Below are 27,982 nucleotides of genomic sequence, written 5' to 3' on the forward strand. Positions count from 1 at the left end.
ATTAACAAAACTACATGATGTCACAAAATCATTCTTGTTTGTGTTCTTTGTAAACTAACATAATGATAAACACAGAAGCATTCAATGTAAAAACGTAGCAACACAGACTTGTGTACTGTCCTACCAAAGCGTAGCTTCTGTCGAGGAAACTCCCACTTTGAGTCATACGGGAGCTGCGTGGGGTCAATATAAATGTAGTTGTTGCCATGGATACTCTCGATGACCTTCCACTGGATTTGGAACTTAGGTTTCTGTTGAAGTTCGGAGAGCAGAGAGGTTTATACAGAGAAAGTGACTTTGCTACGTGTGACGACATGATTGTATAGCTTTATATGTTTGGCCTTTTCTCATGGCCCTTCTGTTCAATTTTAGATCGCTCTATGCACTTTAGATGTCAGACTCACGTCTAGACTCTCTCCTGATGATCCCACTGCGAATTCATAAACTAGTTCTCAAGGAGTCTGACTCATCTGAGCGCAGTAAGAGCAGCGTGCCACGAGGGTAAAGTAATGGTTCCAGATGTGATCAGAGTGTCAAAAAAAACAAAAACAAACCCTTTAATTGCTGCGTGTCTGCACTTTGAATGGTTGATTGATTCATTTCAAATTCATTAGGACACATTCATATTGATTAAAAGGATCACTTTTATCTGCAGAGTATATTACCAAATGCAGCACATAAACTAGTCCAATCGGCTTCTAACTTTAACTCTAAACAAGACCGAGGCATGACTCATTAGCAAATGTGAGTGGGACCTTTGCCAAAAACTATTAAAGACTTTATTTTCCAGTAATGCAAACTGCATATCAATGATGTTAGATCACCTCAATTTAACACTGATGTCTCTGAGTTTTTAAACTGATTCATGGCTTTGAACGGGATTGATGGCCATAGATTTATGTGACATCTGAGAGATTTACAACCTCACTTTCACTCAGGCTCTAATATTTCTCCATCGCAGTAATGAAATGATATTTACGATGTATTTCTTACCTGCATGTACTTATAGAGCAGCACCACCAGAATGAGGCTGAGCAAGATGCCAGTAGCCACCATGCCGGTTAAAAGAGGGGTGAAGAGTTTATGGGGGACGATGCGTTCTGAGGAGACACACACAAAAACTTACGTTGGAGCAGTGAAGTGTAGTTACACACACACACACACACGAACGCATCCTCTTCCTCCAGCGTTGAGACAGACAGACAGACAGCTGCAGCAGTGGTGTTTGTTTGTGTGTTGAGGATTAGCGAGTCGACACCATATAATCCCAGCCTGCATAGTCAGCATACACTAATCTCATTCAATCTGCACCCAGTAACCACACACCTGGCCTCCACAGACACAGGTCAATGGGTTTCTGTGCTTATGTGTATGCATATACACCGGGTATGTCCTGATATGATGTCTCTGTGGTGTGTGTGTGTGTGTGTGTGTGTGTGTGTGTGTGTGTGTGTGTGTGTGTGTGTGTGTGTGTGTGTGTGTGTGTGTGTGTGTGTGTTAGAGATATTAACGGTAAGGTACCACTGATGGAGAACAGGGTGTAGGCTTCTTCCCCCTCTGTAGACGCCACACACTCCAGCGTGTGGTAGTGTGCGTGTTCCTTGCTGACGTTCAGTCGGCTCTCCACCTCACTCCTACCAAAGGCAGACTCTGTCACCATGGCGACTTCCGGAGTCTCCCATTGGGTGGCATTGGGCAGGTGTGAGCACCTGTTCAGGGGTTATAAAGGTTAAGGTCACTCTTTTAACTTTTTTCACTCTAAAGTCTGTTACTTGTTCCCGCTCTTCTCTCCTCCATCACTTCTGTCTCCCTACAACATCATTCATTCACTAATTCTGACATCATCATATCTGACCAATGATCTTTCAGCCTGCGTTCCACGAGCCAATCAGTTCTTCTTCTGTATTCATGGGCTGATGGAGATTAACTGCCAAAGTCTTTCTCTGTTGCTAACGTCAATACTGTTATACACTTCCACTTACACTCTCTTTATTAAAACGGGTATCAGACTATTGATTATTGAAGTTATTGTTGAAGACTAATCTGATTTTATTTTATCCGTTATCTCAAGATGACAAGTGAATTATCTCAGGATAATAAAGTTGTTTTTCTTCTGATAACAGAACAATTATGTTGAAAGAAATGAATGTTTTCTTGAAATAACAAGATAATTATCCCATTAATCACCATTATCACAAGAAAATAATGATTTTAGCCCAAGATTAGAAGATATTAGTAGATAATTATTTAGTAAAAGTGATATTTTCTTTGTTTTGGCCAACTATCAATAATCCTGTTAGTTTTGGCGCGTTTGTCTGAATGTTCATGAAGTTATGAAATATCGACTAACTTGTTCGGCTCCCGTGAGAGTCTCATGCTCTCAGATGAAGAGCCGCACAAAACACCAGATGATGAGTCATGTTTGAGATTATTGTTACAGCATTTCATCTGAGCAACGTTAATATTCTCAGGATGTATTGATAAGAACATTTTTAATACATTTTAAAGGTGTATTCCTTATTTATTGTTCGTATTACAAAATGGGCGTCGTAAACATACAATCAGTGAAAACCAAAAATATTTAAAAGCAGCCAAAGAGAACTGACCTAACTTTAAAATAGGGATAGTAAACAATTAATTTGTTACATGATGTTGTTGTTTATCACAATATCAGATTTGATTACATTTTGACCCATTTTTAGAAAAACAGGTTTTACACCATTGACTGTAAATAAATATAGACGTCATGACAGCTCCCCAGAAGTGAAGCCAAAACATCTCCATCCCATCTTAAATTAAAAAATGTCAAATAAATTTTTCCCAAAGATGGTTTCTGACACTTTAGGTGATTGTTATCACGCTGATGTTTGTCCAAGTGCTCTTTTTTCTGATGAGTTTGGTTTTAATCAGTTATTTAACGTTATAAAAGGGGGTGTGATGTCATGATTGAAACCTCCATCAGGCTCAGACTTCAAATGACATCACACGAGTCTATGTATTACAGCATCAGTTGCTACAGCTCTTGTGTTCTCTCCTCTTTCTACAATTGTTCATGAATAAAGAATGAAGTAAAGAGCGAGACAAAGCATTATCACAGATTCACATCCAGCCTGTGATAATACCTGTGTATCATAGTCTGTTTTCATTATCGGCTAAATGTAATAAAGCACATAAAGTAGCATTCACAGCCTTTTAATGACAGTAATGTGATATATTTTACCTTGTGTGGGGCAGCTCACAGAAGTACCAGGTGATTTTAGGGACTGGGTAACCAGCAGCGATGCAACGCACCTGTCCATCAACTGGCCCTTCCTGAGCGATGATAACTGGTTTACCTTATAGAGAAAAAAAAACCTCTTGTATATTGTGTCATTGTTATGTAAAGCAATGTAATAAATGTTAGAGTAACTTACTGTTGACGTATACGTGGAAAAAATGATCCACAGATGCATCCTCATGACTGGCTGAGAACTTATAGATCCCGCCCTCCGAGCCAAGAACCCTCACTAGTCTCAGCTCGCTGATGTATCTGATAAAACAAACATAGGCGTCAGATGTGTTTGCATGTCCTCGCATGTGTACTTTCAGTGGAAATTGATGCTCTGTAAACATATAGTACCTGTATTTGCGGTGGTGGATAGTGATAACACGCTCTGTGGTGTTGAGGAGTCGCTTGCCATTATAGGACCAGTACAGGGAACTGGGTGCAGGATAAGCATCAAACTCTACTCTGAGGCTCAGACTCTCCCCTTCTTTCACATCAGCCTGGACTGGACTCGCTCCTCCTAACATGGAGATAAACCCCTGATCTGTAGAACCACAGAAATAGTTAAAGGAAAAGTCTGATAATGTGCATGTTGGTACACATTATCATTATCTGTAATGTGTTCATTTAGGGACAAGAGCTGCATATTAGCTTAGCTTATAGATGCTATGATATGTGTCATTAGTCTATTTAAAGGACAGGTTCACAGTCTGTCCTAAAACAATCAGCTGCCTTTAACGAATATTCAGCTGTTCATATAAAAACAAACATACAGTAAATATGTCCTGTGATGTTTAATCTTTTTGGTCTGACATGCAGGTAGCAGGGAGCCACAGATTGATTGTTGGTGTAAAATAAAGTATCTTGAAAAAGAAGAATCTGGTTTTTACATTATCTATGTTTTGTGTATAAATATATAAAAGCCTTCAAACAACAAACTCAGATTCAGGACACCACCAGTTTATTAGAGTTGATGTTTCTGTGAAGTGACTCGTGATGATGATGATGATGATGATGGTAGACATGGGTAAACAGCACCATCAGACCATCTTTGATTATTTATCACAAACCACAACGTAGCCTGATCTTCTTCAGTGATTCAAATATAATCAAGTGAAATAAAATGGAAACTCAGTTTGATTATCAGGTGAATCAGAACTAGTGGACACAATCCTCACCCTCGTATTCACTCTGAAGGTTTGGTTTGTCATTTTGAATGAATGGAAACAATCTTACACAGCTTTCCAAACACTTTCCTCTGCCTAACTCATATCTAGAGCAGCTTTAATTTCAGACATTCTTCCTGCATAGACTGCAAATGAAAAATACATTTTGGGGGGAAAACAGGTGTCAAGTTTTAGCTTTTAATTGTTCTGACATAAACCAACGACAACACTCACCGCGGATGTCCAGCTGCAGCGCCGTGTCACTGGTGCCTCTCTCGTTCTGGGCGGAGCAGCGGTAGGTGCCCGAGTCTGATTGGTTGACAGCTCTGATCAAGAGCGAGGTGGCGCGCTGATAACCGCGTGAACCGGACAGGATGTGTGAGGTGTGAGATTCATGAGGATGCTGCAGGACATCAGGGGGGCAAAGGTGATGTACTGTCACACAGATCCATGCTCACGTTTTTCAAGTGAGCGTACACGTTCCTCACACTTGATTTAATGTGTTTTAAGATTATATTTCACACTGTTAACGTCACATTTAAACATTCTCAGGACTGTAGCCAGTACAAAACCCTCAGAGCTCTTGTCCACCAACCAAACTCTCTACAATTTTCTGGACATTTGAGAAAAAAAAATCACATATTATTTATTAATTTAACTGTAAAATGATATCTCATTAATTAATTATGTCTTGTTATCTCCCAACATGTTGATTCCCTACACTGTCAGATATGTTTTTATTCTGGTTGATAATAAAAACAATCATTATTGGGTGTTTTTTTTGGCTATTTTTAATATATTTAGTCTAAAAATATTAGAATCAGTCTTAAAACACTCAACATGTGTAATATGAGTGTAATCATAGAATGTAAATGTTAATGTCATTAAATCTCCAGAACCTCCTTCAGTCTAAACATTTGGCTGTTTCTTGTATTGGTCATTTTGCTTTTAAAGAAAGAAGACAAGCCTGTCACCTAAATGTGACACAGTCTGTTCTACATCAGTCTCACCGCTGTTGAAGGGAAGTTCCACTTCAGACTGAAGTCTGGGTTCACGTTCTTGGAGCTACAGGTGAGCTCAAACTTCTCTCCTCTCCTCAAGATGACGTTGTTTTTCTGGGACAGTGTGATGACTGGAGGCACCTCTGGAACTGAATCAGGAAATGCAAAAATAAGTTTATTAGAACTTAAACCAGCATGTTTTCATGAAAACCCTTCCACTCTCTCATCATATTTGTTTTCAAGGCTTTTTCACTTAATAACAGTCACAGGCTCACTTGGGTCACTTAGGTCATGACCTTTGCACTTCTCACTGTTAGTGGCATGTTATTTACGAGTCTGAGATGATTTGATTGTATTGTATAGTATATATATTCCTATGAACGCTGTGAATCAATCTGGATTCGCTTGTGTGCTAAATGTCTAAATCATAAATCTAAATGCATGTAAACTAGTTTTTCTCCCGGAGCGATTTCATTAAAATGCTGCTGAAACAGAGTTTGTCAGATTGATACTGAAGATGAAAAGACTGCAAATAAATAACTTGTTTGTCTGCTGTTATAAAAGACCCTCAAGGGTGTGTGACTCTTGTGGGACTGTTTGAAGGCACAAACACACGCACTAATGCATGTTTACACTCATGTGACTATGCGCACACTTGCAGTATTTACATATGCATGCTCTTACGCGCCCAGAAAGTGGATGATTAATTTCCTAATAACTGTCTCACTGACGTCACTTCAGTAGCCGTGTTTGATGAAGGCTGCGTTAATTCTATTTACCCCAAACACGCCCTTCATGCACCGTTACAAAGCTTTATGCAGTATGGGACTCCTCTAATCCCTCTAGTCCTCCCTCTCTCCATCAATCAAAAGCTCTCAGTCAAAAGGACACAAAAACTCCTCCCAGCTTGTCTCTGTTTAGTCCTCTTTCCACTGCAGACCAGGCTGGAACGGCTGATGCAGAAACATGATCAGTTTCCACCTGTGCCCACTTCAACAGTTTTTATGGTTCATTTCATATCATAAACTGAGAGTTAACAGTTGAAGGAGGCCCTCACTGCTGTAGCTGCCACTAATCCCTGCCAGGATGCATATGGTCTTTAAAGATCCCCCCCCCCCCCCCCCCCCCCCCCCCCCAGACATGTTTTATCAGTATTCATAAAAATCCTCTGCTTGCAATAATTAACAGCCTGACAAGTTACCTTGTTAAAAATCCTTAAAATGGCATCTACTCCTTCTCCCTCCTTGAAAAATTCAGAATCTATGAATATGTAAATATTTTCCACTTAAAAGTTTAACTGCAGGACACAAAATGTTTCTTATTTCACAAGCAGCTGTTAAGGTTGTTACTCATCATTTCACTTAACTACTGTGAAACAAATACTGCTATATTTGCTTAATGTTTTCCTGAGGCAAAGACAAATGATCTGGCTTCACTTTGCAGTGAATAATTACTGGATGGCTGTTGTTTGGTTGAAAAGGTGTATTTGAACAGGGATCATTTACTGTAAAGACGACTGGATCCTTTCTTCCTCGTAGCTGTACGTCTGCATTCATGCTAGCAAAGCTCTGCCACATTCAGGAACAGGAACCATAACTTTGGAAACACGGATGTAGGGCTGCAACTAATGATTATATTCATTATTGATTCATCTGCTGATTGTTTTCTCAATAAACTGATTCATTGTTTTGTCTATAAAATATCAGAAAAATAGTGAAAATGCCTGTTATAATGATGTAGAGTTCATGCAGACGAGGCAAATGTTTGAGAAACGACTAAAACAATGATTCAATCATCAAACCAGCTGCTGATTCTTTTTCTACTAATTGTTGAATATCTCTCATATCTCTTACCTAGTCGTACATCCACAGTGTACTTGCACGACGTCACCTTGTCTCCGCCGAGCCTCCCCACACACACGTAACAGCCCTCAAACTCCTTGCTAGCATTGCTGATGATGACGCCTTGCTGCAGGTCGCTGCGGTAACTCATACCAGAGGGCAAAGGTCGTCCATCGCAGGTCTCCAAATCCAGGAGGGTGACCTCAGGGTCGGTCACAAGACAGGGTATGGTGCAATCCTCACCTTCACGCACCAGGATGATGTTCACCATGGTGCGCTGGAAGGCATTCTGGGGGTCTGAGGGAATCAGGTTTGGAGAATTAATATCTAGAGTCTATAGATGGACACATGTGCTTCATCCTCATCCTCAAACACCACCCACCTTTCACGTATACATAGATGGAGCTGCGTTCCAGTGTGCTGTTGTTGATGCACACGTAACGGCCCATGTGGTAGGCTTGAACCGCCGGCACTTTGACATAAGCCACTCCGCCCTCCTCCATCTCTCCCTCCAGTCTGCGAGCCCTCTCCCACTGCCACCTCAACCTGGACGGGGCGCCGGACGTTGTGGCATTGTTGTGGCAACGCAGCTCCAACTTCCCCTTCTTGGGAACTACTATGTGAGGCCCGCTGGGGGAGATGACCGGCTGGCACCAAACTGGAACAGAGGAAATCAAGTATGGTTGATGTATGGATGCTGTTTGGTAAAAATGAAGCATAGGAGGACATAAAAACTGCTGCTACCATCAACACTAATGTAGATGAATTACCAACTCTAGCAAGAATAGCAAGAAAGAGATAGAAATCAATGAAAAGAGCAAAAACAGGATAGAGCAGAGCAGAGCATAGAATAGAATAGAATAGAATAGAATAGAAAAGAATAGAATAGAATAGAATAGAATAGAATAGAATAGAATAGAGTGCCTAATGTGATGGTTAAATAGGATGTTATGGTTGGCACACAGCCCCTAAAGACAGAGTGCTATCTAACCACCATGGCTCAATCAATAATTATGAGCTGTCTACCAGCTGTGCATTAAGGCCCTTAAATCCATTCTCTTAAGATGAGTAAACTAAACTAACGTTTTCTTCTACGGTTAACCCCCACCAGCCAAATCCCCCCCCCCCCCCCCCCCCCCCCCCCCCCCCCCCCCCCCCCACACACTCTCTCACACACATGAAAGGCGCCTTTTTAAGTGCAGGATTTTCATGTGATTGCTGTGCCTTCAGGCCTGGCAGCGCTGAGGAAAGCAAGAAGGAGAGAGAGGCGTGTGTTTCATATATCTGACTTTATGTGTCTTTTTCAGTTGACATCAGGTGTGGTTTAAGCAAGCAAGTGGTTCCGTGGAAACCTGAGGCTGTTACATGACTAAACACAAAGTAATCAGCCCAACATCGGGAGCTGCTGGATGTCAGGGTGTGTTTGTGTTAAAGGATGTGTGTGTGTGCGTCTATCGGATCCTCTGGTTCTTATTGTTCCTTCTGTTGCCGTGCCAAGGCGCACAACCTGACTCCTTTTTTATTTCGGTTAGATAAATAATTAATCTACACACACACACACACACACACACACACACACAGACAGACAGACACACCTGTTGCCGGCCAGGAGAGGCAACCCACAGGCATCTGCTACTCACCTCGACTTGGTGGTTATGCAAATGAGTCATGATATGATCTGTAGATCTGTAGACTAGAGCTGGCAGGTTGGCCTTCATGTAAACATGAACCACGTTTCCACGGAACAGTGTGGAGACTTTGGCTACTCTCCAGTATCAGAAACATATGTGTATGAAAGGCTACTAAACATGCGCAATGATGAATGCTGCATTTCTGGTCCACCTGAATAAGTCCAATTAAGAGCGAAATAACCCAATTTGGACACAGTGAAAGCATTTAATTCATCTGGAAAGATATAATATGATAAAAATGAATCGTGGAAATATAGATTCTGTACTAATATCACCATCATAAAGTATAATACAGTAAGATCTTTAGAGGCGCACTCAGGTGTAATAAGGTATCATTTATGGAACTAATGTGAGGTAAATAAATGAAATAAGGCAGAGAAACAACATGAGTCACTATAACAATACTTAAACAACATTATAATCATTTCTGGAAGGTTTCTTACCTTTCAGTAGGAGCAGAATAAAATGTGATGCAAAAACAACCCAGTAGCACCTCATGATTGGGCAGTTTTTTTTAAGCGTGTCCCTCTAGTCCATGCGTCTCAGGCGCAGGAAGAACCATCCTGTGCTTCAGGAGAAAAAGAAGAAAAACAAACAAACAAAAAAAACCAGCCTTAGCAGATCCCATCCACCGTAACACCCAGAACAGGTCCCTGCACTGTAGTGAGCGCACAAATAAAATGATCCTGGAAGCAGCGACTCCCCCTGATGGATTTCACTGGAGCTTAAAGACACAGTGCAGCGCCTCTCCTCCTCCCTGCTCTGGCTCTCTGCCACTCCTTTCTGTCCCGCATTGGCTGGACTCAGGCCAAGCTGATGAGTCGCTTATTACCGGGAAAAAAACCACTCGGTTCTTACCAAGCTACTCTATCTCTTTACTTACACAGTCATTGTAAGATAGAAATAAAGTACAATGTTCAGTAAGACCTCCAGCCCTGCTGTAACATCATGTTATTATGACTGATTGTCTCTCTGTTGGCAGGAGTTTCCCTGCAGAAGCTCCTTCAGTATCAGCATTATCTTCACCTTCTCCAGACTGAATCAACTTTAGATCCTCGTTAGGAGTCAATGCACGCTCATAATGTGGTGGTGTAGAGAGGAAGCTTTTTACAGCAGGATATGAGTCAGGTATCACAACCTGTCCAACACCTGCTCTGAACACTGCTGAACATTTCAACATTGATTTTGTAATAGCAGCCTCAAATTCATCATAATCGTCTGCATAAGCTCTTTCTTCATCTGCTTGCCTTTTTTCTCTTCTCCAGTTGCCTAAACTTTGCTGATCTAAGAGGAAAAAAACCTCATAATCCACAAATATAACAGTCCCTGAATTTGTTAAAATATTGTTATGCTTAAATTCGTTTTTTCTTGCACATCATTAAGTCTTAATGACAGGTTTGTGGGACTTGAAACTATGTGAACTGTATAAATCCTGCACACTGTCTTTTGCACTCTTTAATTCAGTCACTTTTTTTGACTGCCAGACCTCCGAGAGGTCAAATCTACCAAAACAAAACATCATAATTAAATGGCTACAAGTGACCAGCAGCGTGTGATGGCGTCTTGTTTCTTTTGTCACAATCCAAAAAAAGGACCAAATGAGATTTTGGATATTGGAGCTAAATTCATTTTGAAGGCCTCCTGGCGGATGAAGAACCACAAGCAGCCTCTTCATTGGTTTTATGCCTCTGCATGTCTAAATGTGTGTTTGGTTATGTGTTGATTATGTGTGAGTTTTATCTTCCTGTTGCTCCAGAGGAATATGTGAGAGGACACTGGGGTTGTTGTGTTTTTTTTCTTACACACATGATTCATTTCTAACCTCACTGCGTTGCCCCGCGGCTGTTTATGCCTCTTGCAGCACATGATGGCCTGATTAGACTAAACAAACTAGAAAAGAAGCAGAACATCACTTTCATTGCTTTTTTTGAGAAAAAAAAAACGTTGATTTGATTTGTTTTTCCAACACAATTTTCTATAAAAATGTGACTTGTGATGGTTTGTCTTATCAGTTGAATATCAAAGAAATAACTGGGGGGGGGGATTGAACTTGCATAAATACACATTCAGACCCAGAGTTCAGTTTTGTGAGTTTTTTTTATCTATGCAAAGAGGGCAACCGCCTGTTCTTTAATAAGGATAAGTGCACCAGTCCAGTGGTAGATATATTCTGGCCTTGGGTCAGTTCAGTTAATGTGATAACACTGCCATTTTTCCAGAGTACTTCTGCCAAATAGACAGCTTTGTGTGGGTAGGGTGAGGCCGGGATTAGGATCAAATAATCTGGGACATGCACCCTTTGGGGAGCAGGGATGGGTGGAGGGAGGGGTTGGAGGGTCTTTGACTCAGAAGCATGGGGTGAGAGAGAGCAGTAGCAGACCGACCATGTGCCTAAGAAAAATGTTTTTGCAGGCAGTGATGCCTCAAAGGGCTGTTTCATATGTGAAACACAAAAGGTTTTGTTGTTTCTCGCCCTCATTTTCTTCGATATCTAATCTGATGTAAAGGCTCATAAGTATTTAACCCCAACATGTATCATACAAGACGAAGTGATGCACTGAAAAAACACATCATCCAACATCCTTCTGTTGAATATTCTGCATTCAAACAAAGGAAACCTGCACCCTCAGGTGTCAAAGTACAATACACCTGTTCACCCACCTATAGTCCAGCTGCCCATATGCTCCATGAAGATGTCACTGTTGTGTTTGTGTGTGTGTGTGTGTGTGTGTGCGTCCTGCAGGATCATTCATATGTCTACTGTCCACTAAGTTCACATGTCATTTGAGCAGTTTATATGTCTTTCACTATTACATTATTCATCACTGAGGTGAGCATCTATAGCTGATCTGGGCTGACTCACTATGACTTAGTGTGTGTGTGTATGTGTGTTTCTGTGTGTGTGTGTATGTGTGTGTGTGTATGTGTGTGTATGTGTGTATGTATGTGTGTGTATGGACCCACAGCATGACTCACTCAGTGCTTTTAGACAGATGAGGACAGCGGTCTCATAGAGGGCAACGGAGGTTTTATACATGAAAAATAGCCACTTAGATTAGATTACGTATTGAAAAACATTCCCTCTCTTTCTCTTTCACCTTCCCTTCTCTCCTCTCTGTCTCCTTGTCAGTGACGCACGCACACACATCCTAACTCAATCACCTACAAATGGAGCTATCCTCACACCCTCAGGCAGGCACGTACGTACACCTTCTTCGCCTGCTGGCGTAAAAACCACAGGGAGACTGAGAGGGAAACACACACCCACACACACACACACACACACACACTTAGACTTGAAGCATACCTCATCGTCTCTCCACATGAGGATTAGTCAAATGCTCAGCATAACTTTTTTTCTGACGCAACACTCTCCTCCATCTGCTGACTGGACATTATAAACCTGATATCAGTGTCCATTTGTCTTCACTCTCCTTTAATACAGTCATTGCAGTGGATGTTTGTGTTTTTGACCCACTCATTGTGGTTGTTAAGTGTCCATCCATGGTTCAATTGTGGTGTTTCACTTATCAATTATGACCCCATGAACAGATCAGACTAAGAGGTTGGTCAAAAAACAAAAAAAAGCCAAACATTTCCTCAGAGGAACAAGGTAAGGTCTTAGATTCACTGTGATGTAATCCACTTTGCAGTATACTACAGTTGAGATCATTTTCTTCATTTGCAACCATATAATATTAGAAAGGGATATTCTAGCTGAATGTACTGTTGTTTTGCAGTGAAGCTCTGATGCACTGACAAATAACAAAATCAATTATTATTTTATTATTGTAAAATCTCAGCAAGTGAGCAGCAAATGATTGGAAAATTTACAATTTCTTTAATTACACTTGCAACAATTAGCTCATATTCTAGAATAAAACATGCATTCATTTTCATAACAGATGGATCTTTGTATTGCAAAACAAAGGAGGAGAAACTGCCACGTTAAGCTGTTATGCATGGCATCACACTGTAGTGATAACCATATGTTTGATCCAACGAGATGATGTGGATTGAAGATGTGCCAGAGCACATATCTGAGTAAGCTAATATCAACGTGTGTAATTACTCATAGCCCAATGATCGCCCTCTGTCTGGATAAACCTGATTAGCATCGACTAGGCTGTAGCCGCCCTGTAATCCATCGTAAGGAGAGAGAGAGACGTGAGCAGGGAGGGAGGGAGCCAGCGACAGAGAGAGACAGAGACAGGATGATACAGAGGCTGTAGGGGAGACAGATGAGAAAGGGAAACTAGACGCAAACATGGTGCAAGAGGATGGAGAGCAGAGAGACGGAATAAAAGAGAAGGGAGGAAGAGGAGGAAAATAAATAGAAAAGGAATCAAAGAGAAGCAGCAAAATGTGTCAGAGCAGGTTACAGCCTGAAGGGGAAACCAGAGGAGCTGCACATGAAACTGTACTGAACTCCTCTTGTCCTCACCTTTACCATGATATTCAGTTGTTTAAATCTACTGTATATCAAAGTATATGGTTGTGTCAAAGGCAGTAGAGAGATCAATGGTCAGTTTTCCTCCTGTTTAAACTGGAGGAATGATTACTTCCTAACACGATTACAACACATGTAGTTTATATGAAGTTAATATGAGACCTCAGGAGTCTGAGTTGGACACATCAAGTGAGTATCTTCCACAGTTACACCTCTTTTGTGTGTTATTACAGCAGGTCTTCACAGAAACACAAGGAGTGAATTTCAGACTAAAAAGACTATAACCAAGTAACTGGTTTGGTTTGTGGATTTTGTGCCCCATCATTTACACTGAAGGCATGTTAGGAAGGATCTTTTAATGCCAGCATGAACAGGAGGAATGATTCCAGCACGCAAAAACGGTTCCAATGTACATATGGGTGTGTGAGTATTGTTTTAAGACAGACTTGAAAAAATGTGAACCTATCCTTTAAAACAGTATGTTTACCAGAGTCTAAAGACACAAACAAACCATTTGTCACCAGAGGGGGTTAAACTGCTTGTTTGAAACTAGATTGGTAACAGCTGTTGACCAGGGAGCCATTAACTATTGACAAAATACTGAGTCCAACAGTGTCCAGCACTTCCTTTAGTAACGTCCAAAAGGACATTTGCATATGTGAAGCATGAGTTCAACTTGTGGAGATCAGTCGTGTTAATAAAGAACTTTGCAGGTAACAGGTGTTACTTCAGGCTAATTGGTGATTGTATTTATTGTATTAAAATAAGACTTTAGGTATGTATGAGTGTTTAAAGACAGTTTACACTCTGCTCTCCTGCAAATAAAACGATGAATAGTGTTAAATTACAGATACTTTTTGATTTGAGGTTATTGCTGTTTTTAAATGTGCTTTATATTTAGACTTGACTTGATAAGACAACTACACTACATGTCATCTTATCATATATATTCTTTTAAATTGTGTTTTCTGCTTTAGTAAACTAATTAGGTTGTAGAGTGAAGTAATGTAGTCTGCTTTGTTTTTATTCATTCTGTCACTCTAAACTGGTATAATTGTACACCTTATATAACTTTTTGCTTTCATAATAATATTCCTTATTATGGTCATGCCAATAAATTGAATTTGAAAAATATATAAAGGCTAAATGGAGAGATGGAGTAAAAAAAAGCTTCAAACGAGGGAAAAAGAGCACGAAGGGGGAGGGGATGTTATCAGGAAGGCAGATGGGGTGAAAGATAAAGAGGAGACTGGAGGAGAGACAGAGTGAATGAAATAAATGTAATTTCCACGATCAGTTTAACTGGGAGACCATTAGCATCTTCTCTCCACCTCACTTTCCCTCTCGGTGTGAGTGTGAATGCACCATGAACATACGGGGATCCACACAAAAACTCACACGTATGATGTGATACAGGAGCTATTTGATATATTATATATCAACCCGGATGGTTCTCACAGAGGGGAACAAAAATCAATGTACTCACAAATATGATGTTACCACTCTGTGTGTGTGTGTGTGTGTGTGTGTGTGTGTGTGTGTGCTCATGTCTGTATCCACATATATTTCCATGTACATTTCCTTATTCATTTCCTAGTATGTGTGACTGTAATCTGTATAATCACCATTGTAAAGAAGTGATAATGGCTAAAGTGGTGGAAACAGAGAGCGAGTGAGAGAATCCACAGATTTCCATGTCGTTTACTGACAAGCTAATGTGGCCCCACTTAACTGGTCAAAGGCCATAAATGCATTAACAATGCTTGTTGCATTAACAGGCAGCTTCTTGTGCAAACAGAACCACAGCAGCAATCATGAGAGTCAGTTTACTGGTGATGAGCTTGCAGCTGCTGTTTGATTTCATAAATTTATAAAAGAACTTTACAAGAGTAAGAACACAATAATACTGACTTCATTTAAACCTCTATTGGTAAATGAAATATTGTCAGAGTTAGCCTATCACAGGTATGAGTCCTTTATTTTTGGGTTTGAAATCTCTTTTGCTGTGTAAAGATGATTCATGGCAACAAACTGGGTCAATATTATTAAGCTTCATTTATTCAGGAAAACTCATTGAGATCAAAATGCAAGTCAGACCTGAGAACAGGTTACAAACACACTCAGACACACGACTTCAAACAATCACAAACACAAGTCCCTCAGAGGAACTAGTGTCTCTGACTTTAAGCTGTGCTGCAGTTCATTCCAGTAGTGAGGTGTACTGGAAACCAGTCCTCTCCAGTTTTGGAGAGGACTGGTATGAGGAACTTTTAAAGCCAACCTGCTCTGTGACCTCATGTCATGGTTATTAGCTCTGAGATCAGAACAGGTATGCTGGTGTCTTCTAGATGTCAGTGACGACCATCCGAGCATATTTTGAGTCAAGTGTTAATGGGAATATTGTAAAGAATATGCATGGATGGAAAATAATAAAAAATGTGGTTAATACTGCTCAGAGCAGTTGGATTTTATGTGATGACAGAAAAAAACTGTGTGATGTGGAGAATGTGTGAGCTTTGATCACTTTTTCAGATAAATGAAATTGAGAATCAGCTATAAGGGATTAAATGGTCTCAAAGCTCTGAGACCTACTAAGCTAATACATGTACGGGTGCAAACAAAGGTCAGTAGAAAAGCTCCTTTCACTGTTCTTAAATCCAGATTTACACCTCAGGTACATTTACTGTCATGGCACTTAAACTACCTAAACTGAATGAATGTGCTGGTATTTATATGTTGATGTGTGCTTGTACATTTGTCTGCATAATCGTTAGTGTGATAGAGACTTTTAGTGTCTGGTGATTGTTCTGTGGAAATTAGCTAATAGCTAAATCTGGCATAAATCATCTCTTCTCCTTTAGAGATTAATGTTTTTTGTGTATTGTCCTTGTTTAATAAAGACTAATAATAATAATAATAACTCCTGTTCACAAGGCACACTGCTACTTCTATTTTCTCTTAAAATACAGCTAAAAATATTTGTGTCTTAACTGGCATTTACTTGACTTGCATTATTTTTATATGTCAATTTTAGCGCATAAATCTTGTTTTATTAGTCATTGTATAACTATATTATTGTCTTGTTCTCTGTGTAATTACTTCATAAGTGTGTATGAGGAGTGGAACACAAATAAAGTTATTGAAAGTTATATATTGAGGTTGTTTTCTGTCTTCCAGCAACGCCCTGCTTTACAGTTATAAAGTTACAGTATGCAGCTTGTAGTTTGTTGCTGCCCAGTAAATCCAACAAACCGCAGTCTTAATGCTGGCCGCTGGAGCGGTTATGGGTGGAGCGTGATGCTCATTTCCTTGGCTGTGCAGCGATTTAACCCTGCAACTTGTCTCTGCGTTATTTATTTATCAGTTTACTATCACACTTTATGAACGTTGTGGACATGACTGTGCATGTACTTCTGTCTAATTTTGGTCTGTTTTTTTCTTTTCTTAGTTACACTAAAGGAAAACATCTGCTACAGCATGCAATGATATTTCAAACAGCAGAAGTGGGCCACCTTTTGGTTGTGAATGTGTTTGTGAAATACTCTTCTTAACGTGCTGATGTAAAGTTTTAAAGGTAAAAGTTATAGACTCTCAAACTAAATAAGAACACCTTTTCCTTCATGTGTTCTTTTTCAGGTTTAGTGGGACAGCTTGTCTGCCAAAGTGGGACACTGGTCGACAATGTGTTAACTCACACAACTCCTTATATTCATCCTTTCATTCTTTCTTCAGTTCAATTGTTTATTTACTTTCTGTATTAACTTATTCTCTTTCTTTCACCTTCTTATTTGTTTTATCAAGCTTTCCTGCATCATTTTCTCTTCTTGCTATGTTGCATTTCTTTCTCTATTTGCATTTCCCTGACTCAATGGGAGACTTGACCTACTGGTAGGATTATAGACGACTGTGGATTTAACTACAGCTCAGAAATATGTTGTAGTAGGCTAAATAAATAAATAGTTACATAGACAAAGAATTTTTAAATAATTAATGATTAAACATGTTGATATTCTTGATCTGACTTGAAACAGCAACTTCTGCTTTACAGCAGAGCCACTGTAACCGCCTCATCATTAAACTAAGGAATACTGTATGAAACATGCTTAGAAAAGTGTCCCACTTTACATGAAAACACTGTCCCAGTTTTGGTGAACACCTTCAGCAAAAGAGGGACAGTTTCCAGGAAAAAATAAAGGGCATTCTTATGTTGAACTGAGATCAGAGACATAATGCCTTTAATAAAATACCGAGTCTGATGTAGCTGGGAAATTTATCACCAGATAAATCCCTTGTGTCTTTTAAGGTCACTTTGTGTTTGGCTCCCAGCCACGCCCTAAATAATGATGTCGCAGCAACAGCAATGACTGTTCATTAACAAGTAGTGTTGTGACAGGATATATACACTCACCAGCCTCTTCAGAGGGAACACCTGTGCAGTCTAATGCGATCCAATACAACAGCTTGGCCATAAATTCTACTTTTACGAAGCTTATACATATTCAGTTTTTGTTGACGTTGTCAGAAAGGTAATAATTCTACTTTACTAGTGAGGTTGTAGTGGGTGGTGGTGGCGGTGTACTGGAGTGCATTAAAAGTGTTCCTAATATTTTGCCCCCCCTCCTGTATGTTAATGGGGTGGACAAAATATTAGGTATTAGTTCAATAATGAACATGAAGTATATATTTGCACCAAAAAAAGGAAATTCCATGAGGCTCAAGTGTAGATGAACAAATCTCAGTTTGACAGTTACTCACCTGATCCTCTGCAGAAATGGCCAAATAATGAAAGAAAGTGCAAATCAAAACTGGCATGTATACGGAATAAATAAGCATATCCAAATCTGCCAGATCGAAGAATATTAAATTATGTTCAAGTGAGTGACAGTAAAATATTGAAATATAAAAGCACTATAAATGTGGATTGATCACAGTCACTGGACATTAGATGTACATCATGATTTGGTTATTTTGACCTGACTGGAGCTGGGTGCTGGGAGCTGGGAGCTGGGTGCTGGGAGCTGGGTGCTGGGTGCTGGGTGCTGGGTGCTGGGAGCTGGGTGCCGGGTGCCGGGAGCTGGGTGCTGGGAGCTGGGTGCCGGGAGCTGGGAGCTGGGAGCTGGGAGCCGGGTGCTGGGTGCCGGGTGCCGGGTGCTGGGAGCTGGGAGCTGGGAGCTGGGTGCTGGGTGCTGGGAGCTGGGTGCTGGGAGCCGGGTGTTGGGTGCTGGGAGCTGGGTGCCGGGTGCCGGGTGCTGGGTGCTGGGAGCCGGGTGCTGGGTGCTTCTGGTCCGCAGGGGGGCGCTGTCTTTTCTGCACCAACACGCAGACCTTAGCGGGACACCATCAACCTCTTCCGGCGTCACATTGACTCGCAGAGGTTGGAAATGAATCTATGAAGTCATAATTTTTCTTTTGCTTATAACTGCGTTTCTCCCACCGAAGGGAGAAATTGAACGTGTGTTTTTGTTTTGCATTCAGAAGAAGTTTAGTTTGAAGCAGTTGTCGTAGTTGCTGCTGCCGGTGTTGTGAACATGTCTGCGGAGGAGGCGGACAAAACAACCACCACGGACGCCAGCGCCGGAGATGAAGAGGAGGAATGGCTGTATGGAGGTAAAACCCAGCTCCTGGCCCCAAACACAACCTCTCCTTCCCGACAGAGACATTAATTAGTGTGTCGTTTACTCTTCTAATTGACTGCTAACGACCAACAGCGTCTGCTATCGCTGCCAATGTGAAAGGACATGAGTGTTAGCCTGGGAGCTAGCTGAGCTAAGTTAGCGTCTGTTTGATGTGCATTTGTCGGCCTGTTGCAGCTGCATTTAGTATTTAAATATGTTTCTGTCATAGTTTAAGGTATTATGCTGGCTTAAAATTGTGGGAAACATTCATTTTGTTGCTCTCTGTTGGGTTTTGTTGAGGATAAACAGTTCAATAACGAGTTGAGGTTGTACGGAGGCCCGCTGTGGTCAGTTGACAAAAAAAGATCCATGTGTCAACCTGTAGCGTCAGATTATAAATCTGAGCCCTCGGTCATAATGTACACGTACAAAATAATCAGTGACATGTACTTAAAGTATTGAAAGTAGAAGCTCATTAATGTTAAACGGGTATAATGACTCTTGTCAATGTTTATTTTACATGATACTGAATATTTATTCGAGATACATTAATGCAGAGGTTCTCAAAGTGGGGTCCGGGGACCCTCAGGGGTCTCTGAGGGGATTCCAGGGGGTCACCAGCAAAAACGAGAATAATTTATTTTCATCCATAAGTAACACAGTGACAGAATGACTATGTTGGTCCTGGGTTTCATACACTTTCTGTAATAAAACATCTAAAAGTAAAAAGCTTATCAGATGGTCTGTGGTCTAGTTTGTGTCAGTTTAAAGGTCCTTGACGTGAAAAGGTTTGAGAACCACTACATTAATATATAAGTAGGTAATGGTTGGGCTGAAAAATGTACAAAACAACACTCAGCCTACAAACATAGTAAACAATGTAATGCGAGGGAGCGGATTATGAATCAGTTTGTGCACCGTGTGTGCAGATTTCTAAACCAAGAGAACAGATTTACACATGGATCTTTTTTTTTTTTCAGCTGGCCCCAGCGGGGCTCTGTAGGGTTGAAATAACTCACGTGTGTTTTATTTTGTTTCAGATGAGTCTGAGAGCAAAGACGAGGATGAAGAAGCCAAACTCAACGCTGCTGTCAGGTAACGAACATCCACCTCAAACTTTAATACACATAAGAAGACACCTGTTCACATCCAGAGTGGGACGTGTTTTTCACAGAAAGGCAAAGGCTTTCTGGTTATAACTAAATTAATTGATTAGGTGTCAACTATTAAATGAATCACCAACTATTTATACTATTTATAAAAATAACCTCTCCCTTCAAGTCAGAGAAGTGAAAGAGATTGAAAACACTGCAACATGTTGCTTTTGGACAGATATAAGAGCTTTAATCTAACATACAGATACTGATATGCAACACATTTCACACCTGTTCTTATATTCTGCTGGACCTCCAGTAGAAGTGCTCCTGGATATCTGATATGGATATTTTCCTACAGTTTTTGACATTGATGACAGATGGAAACCAGTTAAGAATGTGCCTTTTTTACAGTGTGTGATTCTTTCATTTTTATCTTGAGAAGATGTTATTGTTGTTGTTGTTGTTGTTGTTTATTTGTCTTGACATTTAGACATTCATTTCCTAAACTTTTTTTTTTGCTCATTATTTGAGGACGAGTAGCGTATTTGGTCTTTGTTTTTTAAAGTTCCACTTTATCCACAGCGCACCTGCTGATGCTTCAACAGAGGACGCTGCTGTCGCTGCACACGCTACAGGGAACGGAGTGGCGTCCGAGGTAGGAAGCTCGCACACTCAGCCACATAAATACTTTCCCTACAGTTTTCATCCCTTTCACACCTGTTTTATGTCCCTCTGAGGAAAAAAAACAACCATGGCTCCTTGTTTTTGGTCTCTCAGGCTGCTGGTGAAGCAGCAGGTGAGGATGTGGACACCGACAGCGACAGCGATGATGATGATGATGATGTCCGCGTCACCATCGGAGACATAAAAACTGGAGCACCACAATACACGTAGGTTTGAATCAAACTGTGAGATTTGCCAGATTACTTAACAAACGAACTAAACTCACAGTGTTTCTCTTTAAAATTCAAATAGAGGTTTGATATTAAATTAAACGTTTTCTCTTTAACGCTTTAAAAAAAAAATCTATTCACATGTGAGCAAATAAAATAATTTCCACAAATAAAGGAAGCTGTGGACATGCTGCAGATCTAAAGGTTTGATTTTAAGTAATTTTTCTTTTTGTTTCCACCATAATTTTTCTTTCATGAATCGTCTCAACATTATTTTGGTGCTTTGACATGATTCAGTCTTTTTGACTCTTATATGTGTGAATATGATGTCAGTGACACTTGTTTTCTCCCTGCAGACCTTACGGAGCTCCACCTGTCAACCTCAACATAAAAACAACAGGCTCCAGGCCTTACGGACAAGGTTTGACTTTGTTCTTCAATCTGTTGATTTTTAGTTGTGATGAACTAAAATCCTTTGCTTTGTGTATGTATGTGATTTAAATGTTCAGCAACATCTTATGTTTTCCATTTTTAGTGACCGCGAAGCTGAAAGGAGTTGATCTGGATGCTCCTGGAAACATCAACGGGGTTCCAGTGCTGGAGGTGGACATGGAGTCCTTTGAAGAGAAACCCTGGAGGAAGCCAGGTATGTGTGTCGTTGTTTGTGATGTGCATTCAGAGGCGTGGGTGTTTCTACAAACGCATATTAGATAGCACATATCTGACAAGTTGTGTGTGTGTGTGTGTGTGTGTGCGTGTCTGTGTGTGTGTGTGTGTGTGTGTGTGTGTGTGTGTGTTTGTGTGTGTGTGTGTGTGCGTGCGTGTGTGTGTGTGTAGGAGCGGATCTGTCAGACTACTTTAACTACGGCTTCAATGAAGATACGTGGAAGGCTTACTGTGAGAAACAGAAGAGGCTGCGTATGGGCCTGGAGGTCTCTACTGTCGGCTCAGTGACCAGTAAAATCACTGTGAGAGACTTCTGCTCCTTCTCTTTTCTATATTTCACCAGCTTTCTGATTCTTAATAAACTATTCCCTCACATTAGTTAGTTATATTCACAGCATGTATTTTCAAATTTCACATATTTCTACATTTCAATAAACAAAGTCTAAAGATTTGTTTGACTTGATGGTAATACCACAGTTTATTATCTACACTTTAACCAGCATGTGAAATACTGTAAGGCCAAAGGTCTTTAGTGTTTTTGGTTTTATTATTCTCTCTCTAGGTTCAACAGGGCAGGACAGGGAATGAGAAGGACATGTCCAGTCTGCCTGTTCACACCTCTAAACCAGACTTCACATCTCCAGTCACCCTGTACAAGCTCCAGTCAGCCGTCAGTCAGGTCACAAGGTAACACGTCTTCTTTTATCTGCACACACACATGTAATGTGTCCAGAAACAAGAAGATAAGCTACATACAGTTAAGTATCTTTAGAGGAGAGAAGAATCATTTTTGAACCATGCTCATCTGTGTGGCAGCAATAATGGGATATTTGACAAGGAAGCACGGAAAACAAACATTTCTTGTACTTAGATTTCAGTTTTCACCTGCTCAGACACTGTTGGTTAACACTGATGTAAGAAGACACACCTCCAGGTTCACCAGTGTCCCTGTGGTTAACACAGGGCTGTGTGTGTGTGTGTGTGTGTGTGTGTTTGTGTGTGTCAGGGCTAGGGCTGGGCGATTACTCGAATTTTATTTTCAATTACGATTTTTGCTTCCAACGATTATAAAAACAAGATAATCGAGATAAAATAATTATTGTGCCACGCTGACTGACAGCAGAAATAGTTTTCATGTCGTCTCTGCAGGATGAAATCAACAATGTTTGTTTATATTGATTCATTTCTTTTATTTCATCGCCCACCGTAGTGAGTTCATCTACCTGTAGTGAAACTGGTGAGCTCTCAGATAGACTGGGAGCCGTGATTGATCAATGTAGATACTGTTAATGAGTTCAGTGTGATTTGAGCAGCTTCACTGAAGCTGACAGAAACAGACTGGGAGCGTAAAGAGACTGGTGCCACCCCAGTGAGTCGGTGTAGACCCATACAGTTAATCAAATGGAAGCGTTTCTGTTCCGCGAGTCAAAAATAATCGTCATTATGATCGAGCAGCCCTAGTCGGGGCAAATGTCACTCTCATCTCCTTTCCCCCTGTCCTTTGTTTCAAAATGGTAGGATCTCTCCCCCTCAGTGGACTGGCCCGCCTGCTCAGGACATGTCCTATTATACGTAAGTGGGCATGGCCTTGTCCCTGCAAGGTTCAACGGGCCTGATGGGGAAATGTGTAGTCGTTAAAGGAAAACTTTGCTTTTCTTCAACCTGGACTCTATTTTCACATCTTTCTGTGTGTAAGTGACAAATGGGGACAACAATCTTTGAAACTGGTCCAGTATTGAGCAGGACTGTGATAGTGAGCAGCAGTGATCCTTTGGGGTAACAGCTCCCGTCGATGTACGTCCACTGACAGTCCTTGTTTCTGCCACTGACTGGCTCACATTGTTTTTAGAAGTGTCTGACAACATTATGGAAAGGACCATACAGAGAAATAAAACTTCTTTCTTTCACTTGATCTGGTCTGTTTGTTATTGTGTCTGACCGAGTTGAGTTGAGTTGTTGACAGTCAGAGAGAGGAGTGCTGGGAGGATGTTGGACTACAGGACGTGTAGCTTAGTTTCATGGCTGAATATTTAGAGTCAGACTTGGTCAGACAAAATAACAAACAGACCAGATCAAGCTAAAGGTAAAGAAAAATGTTTTATAACTCTGAGTGGTCCTTTTCTATAACGTTGTCAGAGTGTCAGTGGTCGCTGACCGACGGGAGCTGTTGCCCCACCGGCTGCCGGCTGAGACGTCCTCCCTCAACACTGGACCAATTTCAAAAACTGTTGTCTCCTTTAGTCACTTAGACACAAAACGATGGCAAAATAGGGTCCAGATTGAAAAAATACCAAAGTTTCCCTTTAAGACAGGGGGCCTGACGTTTTTCTTGACCATGAAATGTGACCAAAGAAAAACTCCTGGTGCTACTTCCAAGGCCTCTGAGATGCTTTTTGTTGCCCATGTTTATGGCTTCTGTGTGGTTGATGTGTTTGTATTACAAGTTATCTTGTCAGCTGACTGTAACTCTTCTACATTAGTAGTTTTGTTGGCTTGACATTAACAGAGATTTAAAGATAATATTATTGCAATTGGACATGTGATGTCATTTATCATCACAAACTGTTTAAAAAGAGTCAAAACTTATTAGAGAAATGGCATCTTTACCTCCCTATAAGATGTGTTTCCTGTTCTACAGGATAAGTACAGACATCACACGGTGAGGGATCAATCCAGTTTCAAACTCATCTGGGATATTGATCAGAGGGCAAGAAGTGATTCAAAGCATTAAACAAAATGTAGTAAAAACATTGGCTAACAGTTTTAGAATCACAGGTTGGTGCAACAAAAAGTCACCTTTTAAAGATGCACAAGTCCTCGTGTTATGGGGTCTTTGAACATCTTTAATAAAGCTGCTATAGTTGATGCTTTGAGTTGATTCTTTTTACAGCTGACAGTCGGGAGGACTGAAGAAAAACTAAGACCAGACTTAAAGAGCAGCTGTGAAAATGTTTCATAACCACAGTTTTGAAAGACTTTCACGTGTCACATAGACAGAAGTAAAGTAGAATTCTGTGTGTGTGAATTTGTTTTGGATGCTGCTATTTTATATTCTTTTCCCAGGAAGACGAGCGGGACTATAGATGTGATCGGTGGAGGGACGGCCACCATCAGCAGGGTTGAAGGGCGACGCAGACACAACTTAGACGGCAACAATATCCAGGTAGAGACAGTTACCCCGAATCAAACACATCCTCAGTGATGTTAGACTCCAGTAGACAGTTAAAACTCCTCGCTCTCATTAAACTGACTTCCTGTCTGTTGTCGTGCAGGTGATCTCTGAACACTCCACATCTGAGGCTGAACCTGCTCCTGCTAAGATGCCTGCCTTCTTCCCCCCCGGACCACTTCCTCCAAACATACCTCCACCTCCTTTCCTCCCTCCACCTCCCAACGTCAGCAATGCACCCCCGCTCATCCCTCCGCCCAGTGAGTCCCGATGATCTCTCTCTTTCTCTGCTGTGAAGTATTCGTATATTCTTCTTTTTCTCTGGTTTTTTTGTTGCTGATCATGGATTTTTTTATTTTAGGGTTGCCCATCACTGTCCCTCCACCTGGTTTTCCTCCTCCACCCAGTGGGCCCCCACCTGCTATCATTCCCACCATGGACAGGTATCACACATGCACACCAGAGAGCTCGTCTGAAACATTACCTCATCAGACGTGGTGGATTTGAGTTGACAGCTTTAAATCTAATGACTTTTAAGGTTGTTTAACAGAGACGCTTAAAAAACTCTGTGTCACCATTTGAGAGTCACTCAAATAACTTATATTACATATTATATGTATATCTGAAACAGAAAATAAGATTTATTGGAGCAGTTTGTTCTTTACTTCAGACTCACAGAAGGTTTAAAGTCATGTAGACTGAAAACATGAACCTAACGTTTCAGCACAAACATGCACAGTTTCTAATTCTATTTTTATAAGGACAAAAATTTTTAGTTTCATCAAATACTTTAATATAATAAAACCCTAAATCCTTATCCTAACCTTTAGATTCTGAAGATGACCACTTCAAAGAGAAACTGTGCTTATGATGTCATGACTAAGTGAAGTTTAATAAAGCTTCTCACTGCAGCCAGATTGAAATGAATTATTTGTCATTACTGTGGGAACATGTAGTTCCTGTCACACACCATCTCTAACACGTTGTGTTTCCACAGTGGCCACCCTGGAGGTTACGACGGACGCTCTGTCCCCCCGTACCCGTTCCCTCAAGGTAGAAAACTCTACATCATCATCTGATTCTAAGCCTGCTGCAACCTTCTACATAAGAGATGAGATGCAACTTTACAGATTTGCGGTCATATGTATGAAAAATAATCAGAAATGGAAATGTGTTGAAAACAGAACAAAGCGTGTGTGGATCCCTGCATGCATTGTGTCCTATTGTTAACAGATCAGTGGATCAGTCTCATAGCCTGTTAACATTTTAACACAGAGTATCAACTCTTCACCTCTCCAGGTGCGTACCCTCCACCCTTGGCTGGTGGTGTGCCCCCTCCTTGGCCCCCGATGATGGACAACTCTAAGCCCTGGGACTACTATTCCCGTCGAGACGACAAGAGAGAAAAGGAAAGAGACAGGCCGAGAGAGAGGACGCATGAGCGGGAGAGAGAGAGGGAGCACAGCCCGTCAGCTATGGGCTACACCAGGTGACACACACACACACACACACACACACACACACACACACACACACACACACACACACACACACAGTTACATTTATGAAGCTTAAAACCGTCGTGAACGAGGTCAGATACACAGACGGATAAATTATTTGTTAATTTGAAGTTTTTGTCCTTTCAACTACCATAGTGATGAAGAGCGATATCGTTACCGCGAGTACCAGGAGCGCGGTTACGGAGAGCGCCATCGTGACCGGACGAGCCGAGAGAAGGAGGAGAGACACAGAGAGAGGCGGCACCGGGAGAAAGAGGAGGGACGCCACAAGTCCTCTCGCAGGTATATGAACACAGACACACACAGTGTCCTTTTGAAATGTTTTCTATTTATTTAGCCTCTTTCCACCTCGTCTCAGCGCCGCTCTCTTCCACCCATCATCTCTTCCTGTTGTCTTGGCATCATGCTGCCTCTTTGTCCTTCTCCTTGTCCTCTTGTCCCTTCTCCATTTCCCTTCCTCTTGTTTTTTTTTAACCTATTGATCTTCCCGTCTGTCTTTGTCCCTCTCTTCTTTCTCACCTTTTATCCCCTCTCTCTTCTTGTCTTCCCTCCCTGCCCTTTCCCCCTCTGATCTCTTTTCCTCTCCTCACCCCCTTTGCCCTTTCTGCCCCTCTTTCTCCCTCCATTAGCAGCAGTAGCAGGAGGAGGCACGACAGCGAGGAGGGCGACAGCCACCGGAGGCACAAACACAAGAAGAGCAAGAGGAGCAAAGAAGGCAAAGAGGCGAGCGAGGAGATCAGCGCAGACCAAGGGAACCAGGAGGCCATGGAGTGATTGCAACCTTTCCTCTCTATTGCTGTCTGTCTCCATCTGTCCCTCCCTGTCAGGAGACGAGCACAGACCAACAAAACCAGGAAGTCACTGAGTGATCGATGCGTCCTGTCACTCCCCCTCCCCATCAATCTCCATTCTCCTCCATCCCGCTGTTGTTCATCCTCAACATCACATCAGAAGGAGAGTGGATGCAGCAGAGGAGGTGGTGAAGGAGGGATGGATGTCTTTTCACTTCATCCATCTTTCCTTCACTTGCTGACATCAGGCAGGGCATCAATCTATCTTCAGCCCCCCCCCCTCCTCCTCTCAGAGCACTGCTGTAACAATTAGGTCACACTCAGAGGTTTTGTTTCCTCTTGTTTCATGATATCAATGATCAGCAGCATTTGCTCTTTTTCTTTCTTTCCTCATTTGTTTGTTTTTTGTCCTTTTTGTTCTTGTCCATTATGAAGACATCTATAGAAAGCTGTCAGTTTGTGAAATTCAATTAAAAAAACACTTTTGATAAGATGTAATTTTGTGACTTTTTTGGAATAATAATTCTTCACACACATCAGTGATTAATAGGCATTGGTAACTACACAGTCTACCCATGATGCAACATTAAAATCTGACTCTGGAGGTTCAAATATTATGACCACAGGAATCTGAACAAAATCCCATCAAACAAAAGAACAAGATATTTGTTATATGCAGAAAACAATATAGACTTCACAGGACCTTGTATTAGTTCCTCTACTGTAAACCAATAAAGTTAATAAAGTTATTATCTTTGAATTTAACAGTCGTGACAGCACAGCCGAGGTTATCAGCAGGTGAGAACAAAGTTCAAGT

General features: G+C 41.2%; 3 protein-coding genes across 7 annotated transcripts in view; 1 reads left to right on the forward strand and 2 right to left on the reverse strand.

Annotated features, from left to right (window-relative positions):
• kitb (KIT proto-oncogene, receptor tyrosine kinase b) overlaps positions 1-9,999 on the reverse strand; it is an 18,078-nt gene extending 8,079 nt beyond the window's left edge. The window contains exons 1-11 of one of the 2 annotated variants that reach the window (XM_067578756.1): positions 9,408-9,999; positions 7,656-7,931; positions 7,286-7,570; positions 5,442-5,581; positions 4,666-4,834; positions 3,620-3,809; positions 3,414-3,529; positions 3,221-3,335; positions 1,522-1,709; positions 994-1,100; positions 125-251 (exon numbers count right to left, since the gene is read on the reverse strand). In XM_067578756.1, coding sequence (XP_067434857.1) covers positions 125-251; positions 994-1,100; positions 1,522-1,709; positions 3,221-3,335; positions 3,414-3,529; positions 3,620-3,809; positions 4,666-4,834; positions 5,442-5,581; positions 7,286-7,570; positions 7,656-7,931; positions 9,408-9,462 — 1,768 coding nt within the window. In that variant the 5' untranslated portion in view covers positions 9,463-9,999. Of the gene's footprint in view, positions 1-124; positions 252-993; positions 1,101-1,521; positions 1,710-3,220; positions 3,336-3,413; positions 3,530-3,619; positions 3,810-4,665; positions 4,835-5,441; positions 5,582-7,285; positions 7,571-7,655; positions 8,063-9,407 lie in introns of those variants that run through there. The other variant, XM_067578746.1, reaches the window with a different exon arrangement.
• Positions 10,000-18,079: 8,080 nt separating this feature from the next.
• Positions 18,080-18,885, reverse strand: LOC137180644 (uncharacterized). The gene is made up of 2 exons (XM_067586003.1): positions 18,849-18,885; positions 18,080-18,721 (listed from the first exon to the last, which is right to left on the reverse strand). Exons 1-2 carry the CDS (start codon positions 18,883-18,885, stop codon positions 18,378-18,380), a joined length of 381 nt encoding a protein of 126 aa, XP_067442104.1. The 3' UTR covers positions 18,080-18,377.
• Positions 18,671-27,658, forward strand: fip1l1b (FIP1 like 1b (S. cerevisiae)). 4 transcript variants are annotated; one of them, XM_067578779.1, is made up of 17 exons: positions 18,671-18,788; positions 18,890-19,021; positions 20,070-20,124; positions 20,709-20,781; positions 20,904-21,016; positions 21,376-21,440; positions 21,555-21,665; positions 21,857-21,987; positions 22,248-22,372; positions 23,204-23,257; positions 24,749-24,848; positions 24,958-25,114; positions 25,216-25,297; positions 25,852-25,907; positions 26,154-26,343; positions 26,510-26,656; positions 27,004-27,658. In XM_067578779.1, exons 2-17 carry the CDS (start codon positions 18,943-18,945, stop codon positions 27,146-27,148), a joined length of 1,683 nt encoding a protein of 560 aa, XP_067434880.1. In that variant the 5' UTR covers positions 18,671-18,788; positions 18,890-18,942; the 3' UTR covers positions 27,149-27,658. The 4 variants fall into 4 exon arrangements, with proteins under 4 accessions (XP_067434880.1, XP_067434871.1, XP_067434896.1 ...); XM_067578770.1 differs by having other exon boundaries at positions 18,739-19,021; XM_067578787.1 differs by having other exon boundaries at positions 18,740-19,021; positions 27,007-27,658.
• The last annotated feature ends 324 nt before the right edge of the window (positions 27,659-27,982 follow it).

This window comes from Thunnus thynnus, chromosome 3 (genome assembly GCF_963924715.1).
Source record: "Thunnus thynnus chromosome 3, fThuThy2.1, whole genome shotgun sequence".
Taxonomy (NCBI): Eukaryota; Metazoa; Chordata; class Actinopteri; order Scombriformes; family Scombridae; genus Thunnus; species Thunnus thynnus.

Excerpts from the sequence above, each read along its gene's own strand:
- LOC137180644 (XM_067586003.1), bottom strand. The coding sequence starts at position 18,885 with ATGCAAAACAAAAACACACGTTCAATTTCTCCCTTCG. Across the intron at positions 18,722-18,848 it reads ACGTTCAATTTCTCCCTTCG|AAAAGACAGCGCCCCCCTGC; the intron begins GTGGGAGAAACG and ends GTGTTGGTGCAG.
- fip1l1b (XM_067578779.1), top strand. The coding sequence starts at position 18,943 with ATGTCTGCGGAGGAGGCGGACAAAACAACCACCACGGACGCCAGCGCC. Across the intron at positions 20,125-20,708 it reads AAACTCAACGCTGCTGTCAG|CGCACCTGCTGATGCTTCAA; the intron begins GTAACGAACATC and ends CTTTATCCACAG. Across the intron at positions 21,988-22,247 it reads CAGTGACCAGTAAAATCACT|GTTCAACAGGGCAGGACAGG; the intron begins GTGAGAGACTTC and ends TTCTCTCTCTAG.